The sequence below is a fragment of the Salmo trutta genome, chromosome 40 (genome assembly GCF_901001165.1).
Source record: "Salmo trutta chromosome 40, fSalTru1.1, whole genome shotgun sequence".
Lineage (NCBI taxonomy): Eukaryota > Metazoa > Chordata > Actinopteri > Salmoniformes > Salmonidae > Salmo > Salmo trutta.
This window is the reverse complement of record NC_042996.1, coordinates 20,691,424-20,701,412: the sequence shown is the minus strand read 5'-3', so window position 1 is coordinate 20,701,412 and position 9,989 is coordinate 20,691,424. Positions and strand designations below refer to the sequence as shown.

Here is a 9,989-nt window from a genome sequence, read left to right as displayed (position 1 = left end):
TGTGTAGAGTGTAGTCCGCTGTGTGTGTGTTGAGTGTAGTCAGCTGTGTGTAGTGTGTAGTCAGCTGTGTGTGTAGTCAGATGTGTGTGTAGACTGTAGTCAGCTGTGTGTAGAGTGTAGTCAGCTGTGTGTGTAGAGTGTAGTTAGCTGTGTGTGTAGAGTGTAGTCAGCTGTGTGAGTAGTTAGCTGTGTGTGTAGCGTGTAGTCAGATGTGTGTGTAGAGTGTAGTCAGCTGTGTGTGTAGAGTGTAGTCAGCTGAGTGTGTAGAGTTTAGTTAGCTGTGTGTGTAGAGTGTAGTCAGCTGTGTGTGTAGAGTGTAGTCAGCTGTGTGTGTAGAGTGTAGTCAGTGTGAACCCTTTGCAACCAGTGCCACTGTTCTTTCCAGATTCTGATTATGTCCTCCTTGTTCTCCTGTAGGCAGAACCAGGCTGGGTTCGACTAGCCCGGGGTCAGGCAGCTCTGTGATTCCCCAAAGCTGTTTCCTGACGAGCAGCTCCAACTATGCCAGCCCTAGACTCGATCGACGCCAGCCCACCAAAGGTCAGCAGTCACAATGCAGCAGACTGGATCAAGTGACTCCCCTTACTGCAGTATCAGTCAAACCACTGCTTTATCTAACGCTCAAAGGCAAGTACGTGCACACTCACTAATGCATACGCACATACACTCTCACACGCACATGCACGCACATGCACACACACACACACACAACCCCCCCCCCCACACACACACACACACACACACACACACACACACACACACACACATACACTCTCACACGCACTTGCACACACATGCACACATACACACACACACACACACTATCTTTCACACTCTCTCTCTCTCGCTCCCTCTCTCTCTCTCACACACACCTACGTTTGCGTAGTTGCACATTGAATACTTGTTAAACTTCCTTCTGAACTCTGAAAGATGTCAGTGTGATTTATCAGTTCATTAAATGAGGTCCCGAAGGGGGACGATGGGAATGCTGAGTCATCAATAGGCATTCCTAATTGTATGTGCATGCCCTGGATGCATTTTAAAGAGTGACTGAATGCACCGTTTCTGCATGTGATGGAAACAGACATTTCAGAATTCGGAATTGGAATCATGCATGTGACAAGATATCAGTCTTGGGGATGTGGTTCCATATGGCAGTTACTGATGTTTGTCCACCATGAGACACCGTAGGAACAAAGACAAAATTACTTCCTCAAAATAGTCAGAATGAATCTAAAATAATTTAAAAAAATCTGTAATTAATTTTGAGGTTTTTGCAGAGGAGGATTTATTCACGAAATCTTATATCTAGCTAAGGAGTTTGATGCAGTATTTCTCAAGTAAAAAAAATGTGTGACCTATTGTCTTAGGTAAACTCACGTAAACAAAGTCAGATCCGTTGTGCGCTGATAGGCAGGTCAGCTTCACTGGGCATGTTTCTTTTCCCAGGTGTTGTTGCCGCCTGCCAGATCTTTCATCGCCTTGATAGGTATTTATCAGCTAACCACATCATAACGTATTTTATAGCAATCTGGCAGTCGATGACACAGTCGATGACGTGGCACGCAACCATTGGTTGACACATGGATGCAATGTCTGAGCAGGGGATTGCGGCCACTGTCTGCGTTAGAATTGGTCAAAGCCGCGTATCCCGTGTTAGTGGGCAAGTGAGCGTTATCGTAATCAAAACCCAACCCTCAAGTAAGTCATGATGAACTCACAGTACCATCACCTGCCAACTCTCCCGTGAATTAGCGCTACTGGCCCTATATGGTTCGTCTGAGGACAGCAAGCGCTTGGGGACTTGGGTAACGGAAGACATATCACATCCACCATTTTACAAAAAGCTATTGCTGTGTACTTTCTGTCTCTTCATATCATGATTAGTAATACTGTTTCTGTGAAACTTTGGTGCAGTTTCTGAAAGCTGTTGCACTGTTTAATATAAGGAGGCAAAAATATATCCCATAAAAATGTAATCTGTCAAAGTCAAGTACAGGACTTTTAATGGAAAGACAAAGCCACAGAAATCACACAACTTGATTATATCATCATCATCATCTCCAGTCCTTACAGTGATTAAGTGATGAAAAAGTGCAGTCCATTTGACCTTACTATCTGTAGACTACATGTCTGAGAAAGACAGGTCAGATAGGGGCCAGTAAGTGATCTCCCAGGATCACAGAGACATTGTAACATCATATGTCTGCCTAACATATGCTCCAGCCCAGTCAACTGCTGCCAACACTGATGTGTGACTTATACATGTCAAGTTCATTTCAGAGGTGCGATATGATAACCACACTTATCAGCTAGTCTAAATGAAAACATTTCAACCACAGTGCAGCAATGACTATGCAAGACAGTCTTTAGTCAGCGTATACACCTGGGGAAATATGGAAAGCTTTTTGTTGAAGTTCATATGTTATCGTTGTTGAGAAAAGAAAAACAGAAAAAAACGAAAATAAAGAAACTTCACTTTCAAATCTCCAATGCCCCACGCGGTTTAGCTAACCCCTTTTGTCCTACATTGGAATAATGGATTTCATTCCCCTTTAATACTTTGGTACATTTTCACTTTTGATATTGGGCCCATAAAACACACCAACAAACTAAAACAAATCATGGTAACTCTTTATATTGAGTTGCTCTCATACCTCTGTAGAAACACTGTCATTACACTGGTAACAACATTGTATTAACAAATGCATAATAATTGCAATAGCTAATACTGAAGTACCATGTACAATAACAACAATGTTGCTACAGTAGTAATTACAGGTATAAGAGCAACTTCATGTAAAGTGTTACCCAAATCGTACACACACGTGCGCACGCGCACAATATTATAATTGTTTACACACAAACACTTCACCTCTCTCCATCTATTCTGTCAGTCCCTGTCACGCGTTGCCTATCTGCCACACAGCATCACCAATAGAGTGAGAACAAGTAGAGAGCAATACACGCTGGGAAATTATACACGAGAGTGGTAAAGAGAAACACTGCTACCAAAAGGGCATAGACCAGTGCTCTGGTTACGCTACTGAGAGAGATAAACATCCTCAACCATGCCGAGACGCCGCTGGCAGCATCCTCCACTTTCTCAGAGGGTAGAGGGCTCGTACGGCTACTGAGGGTCTCCTGATCCTCCCCTAATGACGATGGGTTTTGGGTTGACCCCTGACTGACCCCTGACTCACTCCCTTCACTGACCACTGTGTTAAATCTTGTGCTGAGAGAAAATGAATGAGAGAGGGCAGTTGTACCTCTGTTTGGAGATGATGCATAGGCTTGGCCCATAGAGGGCTCTGCATTGCTACTGGGTGTAGTTTGGCTAAGGCCTTGTCTCGGTGTAAAGGTCAAATCAGGAACTGTACGTGCCTTCATGAGTGAATCTACCCAGGAGTCTATGTCAGTCACCACTTTCTTAGTAAGACATTTTGTCTGGTGGTTCGGTACATTTTGAATGACTTCAGGTACATCTGACAGTTTCTCCTCCTTCTCGTTGTCTTGTTCGGCTGAAGGACTATTATCAACCGACTGCAAATATAACGCCTCTTCTAACATTTCCTCATTCAAACCTTTCTGTTCTCTGAAAAACTCATCTTCACCTAACTCTACCTCTTTTTCCAATGATTCTTTATCTTCCTTCATAATAAGTTCTTTTGACCCTTCTGACAACTTTCCATTTTTATCTTGTCTTGGGCATTCAACATTTTCCATTGTCACCTCATGCTTTTCTTCCTTTTCTGTTGACACGTCCTCACTCTCATTTCGGGTGTTCGCTGTCTCGTCTGTTAAGTCCTCAACTTCCTCCTTTTCTGGAGTTTCGATACTTATTTCTTCATTTATCTGTTCTGTGTCTCTCTGTCTGGACATTTCGGCCATGACATTTTCTGTCTTTTCCACTTCTCTTGTGTTCTTTTCCCTGAATACTTCAGGCTCTGTTAGGTTGTGTGTTGATGAATCTTTATCCATATCAATGTCTCTGTATAGCTCTTCTTCATTTACGCTCTGATAGATATCTTCTTCTTGTATTTTATTTGACCAGAATCCCTCTTCGTGTGTTTGGTTGGATCTGAATTCCTCAACCTCTTCAAGGTTATCTCTGTCTCTCTGTTCTTCATCAAACTGTCTGAATTCCTCTAATTCGTTTGATCTGAATACTTCATTGGGTGTTTGGTTCGGTCTAAATTTTTCGGCAAATGTCCGGTTCTCTCTGTCTAGCTCTTCATCTTCATGATTCAGGCGCAATTCTTTGTCTGTATGGCTCCGTCTGTCATCTTCTTCATCTTGATGGCTTGGTGAGAATTCCTCTTCCATCTCAATTTTGTTTGGTCTTAATTCCACTACCTCAGTTTGGTTCCAGCTGAATTCACCATCGAATGTTTGGTTCGGTCTTGATTCTTCTTCATCTTCTTGATTTGATCTGAATTTCTCTGCCTCTGATTGATTCGGTTTTAATTCATCTTCCATTGTATTAAATGGTCTGATTTCAACTTCGTCTGATTTGTTTGGTCTGAGTTCCTCTTCACGTGTTTGTTTCAGTCTGAATTCTTCTTTTTCTGTTTGATTGAGCCTGAATTCTTCCTCATATGTTTGACTTGGCCTGAATTCTTCCAACTCTGTTAGGTTCCGTTCTAAATACATTTTGTCTCTTCGGTTAATTTGGAATTCATATTCCACTGCTGGACTCTGTCTATGCAACACTTCTTCTGTGAGGTCTTGTGTGAATTCTTCTTCCTCTGGTTGGTTCGGCTTGAATAGCTCATCCTCTTTGTAGGCCTGTGTGAATCCTTCCTCCACTCCATAGCTCTGTGTGTTTGTTTTATCCTCTGTCCTCTCTGCGACTGTCTCCCTAAATGTCACAGTATCATCAGCTGCTTTGTGCACGTTGCCTTTAACCTCTGCTTCCACGTCGGAAGAAAGGGTCTTGTCTTGCCTTTCTCCCTGCCAGATTCTATCTACTGCATTGGCATTCTGAGATTCCGCCATTGCTGTCATATCTGTTGTCTCGGTCTCCCCCGAGCTCGTTACTGGCTCTGCTCTGTATGGTGTGAAAGGCTCCTCTCCTCTTCCTCCCCCCGCCTCCACATGCTTGTAGCACTGAGCCGTGCTGTCAACAGACCCTCCGGCCACCCTTGCGGCACCTGAGGGAATGGATTCCTGTAGAGTGTCTGTTACAGGGATAGCCTCTGACCTTTGGGAAGGATTATAAACCAACGCTTTGTCGTTTCTCGGGAAGGTGACACCCGAGCTTGACAGTGGCTCCTCGGCACTGACCACAGGCATCCCATAATTGTGAGCCCACGACGGCAATTCATCTACTGTGCAGTGTGTGTATATTTGAGCATTTGAGTCCAAGTCATCCTCCTGCTGGTTGTCGACTTTTGAGGAAGCCTCAAAATCCTCAGTTTCGATTGACGGGCAAACTGAAGTTGCCGACTGTAGCCATTCAGACTCTGGCACACTGGTAGTATCTTTGGTGTCTGTGCCATTGAGAAAGGCTTCCCACAGATCACAGACAGAGGTTTGTTCTCCCAGATTGTCCTCTGACTTGTCTGATGTGAGCTGAGGTGTGGTCCTTGTTCTAATCCAGATGTCATCCTCATCTGGAGTCCCTGCCCGCACGTTATCTTTGCCCCAGTACAGGGAAAGTAGGGGTATCTGGTGGTATGTCATTATTTGAGGGGTATCATTGGTTTGTTTCTTCTGGCGTAATTGTAGGAAACTGGAGGCACTGTCCCCTAAGGGTTTGATTCTGATATCAGGCAGTGAAGGTGGTTTCTCCAGTCCGTTATGTGGTAGCCCATTGGAAATGTGTTCCTGTCTTGCTGCCTGCTCTCGCCGAGAAAAGTATTTCTGCACTCGTGCTGAACAGGCCTTCCTTCGTCTGCTCCTCTGACTATCCCCCTGTCAGTCAACAAGAGAAGGAAAATGGCATATTTCGTTTTGGACTTACTTAGTTAAAATGTGTTTTAACATCTGATCTAACAAGGACTAATATACTGCTCAAAAAAATAAAGGGAACACTTAAACAACACATCCTAGATCTGAATGAAAGAAATAATCTTATTAAATACTTTTTTCTTTACATAGTTGAATGTGCTGACAACAAAATCACACAACAATAATCCATGGAAATCCAATTTATCAACCCATGGAGGTCTGGATTTGGAGTCACACTCAAAATTAAAGTGGAAAACAACACTTTGATGTAATGTCCTTAAAACAAGTCCAAATGAGGCTCAGTAGTGTGTGTGGCCTCCACGTGCCTGTATGACCTCCCTACAATGCCTGGGCATGCTCCTGGTGAGGTGGCGGATGGTCTCCTGAGGGATCTCCTCCCAGACCTGGACTAAAGCATCCGACAACTCCTGGACAGTCTGTGGTGCAACATGGCGTTGGTGGATGGAGCAAGACATGATGTCCCAGATGTGCTCAATTGGATTCAGGTCTGGGGAACGGGCGGGCCAGTCCATAGCATCAATGCCTTCCTCTTGCAGGAATTGCTGACACACACCAGCTACATGAGGTCTAGCATTGTCTTGCATTAGGAGGAACCCAGGGCCAACCGCACCAGCATATGGCCTCACAAGGGGTCTGAGGATCTCATCTCGGTACCTAATGGCAGTCAGGCTACCTCTGGCGAGCACATGGAGGGCTGTGCGGCCCCCCAAAGAAATGCCACCCCACACCATGACTGACCCACCGCCAAACAGGTCATGCTGGAGGATGTTGCAGGCAGCAGAACGTTCTCCACGGCGTCTCCAGACTCTGTCACGTCTGTCACGTGCTCAGTGTGAACCTGCTTTCATCTGTGAAGAGCACAGGGCGCCAGTGGCGAATTTGCCAATCTTGGTGTTCTCTGGCAAATGCCAAACGTCCTGCACGGTGTTGGGCTGTAAGCACAACCCCCACCTGTGGACGTCGGGCCCTCATACCACCCTCATGGAGTCTGTTTCTGACCGTTTGAGCAGACACATGCACATTTGTGGCCTGCTGGAGGTCATTTTGCAGGGCTCTGGCAGTACTCCTCCTGCTCCTCCTTGCACAAAGGCGGAGGTAGCGGTCCTGCTGCTGGGTTGTTGCCCTCCTACGGCCTCCTCCACGTCCCCTGATGTACTGGCCTGTCTCCTGGTAGCGCCTCCATGCTCTGGACACTACACTGACAGACACAGCAAACCTTCTTGCCACAGCTCGCATTGATGTGCCATCCTGGATGAGCTGCACTACCTGAGCCACTTGTGTGGGTTGTAGACTCCGTCTCATGCTACCACTAGAGTGAAAGCACCGCCAGCATTCAAAAGTGACCAAAACATCAGCCAGGAAGCATAGGAACTGAGAAGTGGTCTGTGGTCCCCACCTGCAGAACCATTCCTTTATTGGGGGTGTCTTGCTAATTGCCTATAATTTCCACCTGTTATCTATTCCATTTGCACAACAGCATGTTAAATTTATTGTCAGTCAGTGTTGCTTCCTAAGTGGACAGTTTGATTTCACAGAAGTGTGATTGACTTGGAGTTACATTGTGTTGTTTAAGTGTTCCCTTTATTTTTTTGAGCAGTGTATAAAACATATTTGAACTTATTGCAATAAAACAAATATGTAACTTTTGTGGAATATTGCAATGAGATTGGAACTTTGGGTGCAATACCATTTTTTAACATACTTACCATCTGTATTTACTAGTGGCACACATGACTGCAATACAAGAACGTATGGTATGCTCTCAAGTATCATGTAAAATGCCTCACTGTCTCCTCACGTACTGTACAGTATGTTACACTGACTCACGCTTAACTAGCTGAAGTACAGACATGCCTTACTGGAGAAAGAGCACGGTTGGTAATAATGCTCAAACATGTATAAACTATATGTATTTTATGGTGAGAAATGTGTTAAATACTGTTTTGTGTAAAATGCGTATGTGGTAGTTGCATAGCACCCCACCCAGGCCATGTCAAAATGTTTTTCAGCCCTTTAGTACAAATTATTGACCTCACCAAATGTTTGTGATGGTAATCCTCATGATGCAAAATGGAGAGCAGATGCTCTGCGTTTTCCACTGTTTTCCTGCCAGTCCCCTCTGCTCTATGTGTGGCTGAATCTGGAAAATAAATTGCTCACAAACTCAGATTCCCAAGCATGGCGTTCACATTTCACAGACATAATATGAGCGATATACACCTGGAGCATCTGTAGTGGTCTCCGCGGGGTTCTCCTCAGCACTGTTCATCTTACTGTCAACACAGAGGAGAGATCAAATTACATGAAGTGTTATGGGGCAAAACAATAAGGAATACTGTTCCTCAAGAACCAAAACACAGAGGTTGTTAAAATTTTGGTCCTAAAGTTTAAAAAAATTGAAACATTTTATTTTCCAGTCAATATCAGATGTCATGGAAAGCTGGGCTGACACTAGACCCCATGGGGAGCTATTTGATACTGTGGCCTAGCACAACGGACAGCTCTGAAAAAGCTAACTCCAACAATCATGCACAGGTGATCCATCTAGAATTATAGAAAGAAAAATACAATTTTTTTAAATAAATGTGTCACACTAATAATCAAATATTTTCCTATTTCACTAAGAGATAATAAATAAATATTTTCCTATTTCACTAAGAGATAATAATATGTTTTAAGCCTATTACTCAATTTGCTGGCAGAACTACTTGTTTGTAATCTATGCTATAGTGATTAATACTTAGTTCTTTAATACTTCAGTAATAGTGTGTTTCTACCGCTTACTGTCAGCAGAGGGAACAAGAATATGACCGGGATGACTCCTCACCTGTTGACTTTCAGACAGGTTCTCTTCTCTCTCCAGTTATTTACTTCCTCTAGCTGAGGCTCCATTGCTATCAGATCTCTGCCTCCCTTTTTGTGACAGAACAGCACATAGTTCATGTCACTGTTGTTTGCCCAAAAGGTGCCCACTGATGTCTCGTATCTGAGACAGAACTCCACTCTGGTTCCCTCCATCTCAAAGGGCGGCACGAGGGTAAGCCTGAACGCAAACCTGTCCGTTGTTCCATCGCTGGAGCCCGGGACGTACTCAGCCAGCAGGTCAAAGTTGGTCTTCCAGCTATCCAGAGTGATCCGGATATAAAGGGATTTATTGTAGCACAGGTTCACCACTCTGACAATACCCCTGAGCGCAGTGGTGCCAGGAAGTAACTCAATGCTCTCCAGCTCCAGCTTCTGATCCTGGAGTCTCTGTTCGAGTTCCTCCGGAGACGAGGGCACGGTAAACAAAGATGACAGGAAATACTCGTCCGGTTCTTTAACTTTGACCTCGGGCTCCGGGGGGTCAGCGACCTCTGCCCCCGTCAGGTCTGTACTGTCAAACTCCTTGACGTACACCAGATCCAGACCGAAGGCATCAGCAAAGGACACCTTCCTACGGATGACGACCAGGGGCTCGGGCTCCGAACCATCTGACTCGTCCGACTCGTCCGTGGCGCCTTTCTGTGTGTAGAGGCTTCCTCGCTCCTCTTCCTCCCTCACTCCCCCCTCTTTAATATTCCTGCTTCCCCAGGTTCTGGTGTCTGGAGCCTCCATGAAGTTTGAGGGCCCGAGAGGCCTTGGATGGTCTGCAGACATCAGTGGGCTGGCTGTCTGTCTACATTGGGAAGGGAGGACAGAACCAGAGTGCCCCTGGCTGTGGCGACACTCGAGAGGACGTGAGTTGACGTACGAGGTCCAGTTACAGCTGAATATTGTGGTGTAAGCCAGGTCTATTAATAGGTCTCATACAATATGCTAGTCTGGCCCCTGCAGTCATCCGTCCCAACATAACGACTCTCATATCTGTTGCAATAAAGAAATATACCAGTAATAACGAAAGAAATATGACACATTCAAGACAGAGGCAAAAATGTATATTGAACTCATCTGTGCACATCTATTAAATGACAGAATGAGATGAATTTGCTTTCACTTACCAGTAGTGGATGGTGTTTATTTTTGCCCATACCGCA

General features: G+C 44.8%; 1 protein-coding gene across 1 annotated transcript; it reads right to left on the bottom strand.

Moving 5' to 3' along the window:
* Nucleotides 1-1,979: 1,979 nt before the first annotated feature.
* LOC115180278 (uncharacterized) lies at nucleotides 1,980-9,765 on the bottom strand. The gene is made up of 4 exons (XM_029742241.1): nucleotides 8,801-9,765; nucleotides 8,194-8,246; nucleotides 8,010-8,113; nucleotides 1,980-5,916 (listed from the first exon to the last, which is right to left on the bottom strand). Exons 1-4 carry the CDS (start codon nucleotides 9,610-9,612, stop codon nucleotides 2,932-2,934), a joined length of 3,954 nt encoding a protein of 1,317 aa, XP_029598101.1. The 5' UTR covers nucleotides 9,613-9,765; the 3' UTR covers nucleotides 1,980-2,931.
* Nucleotides 9,766-9,989: the final 224 nt, after the last annotated feature.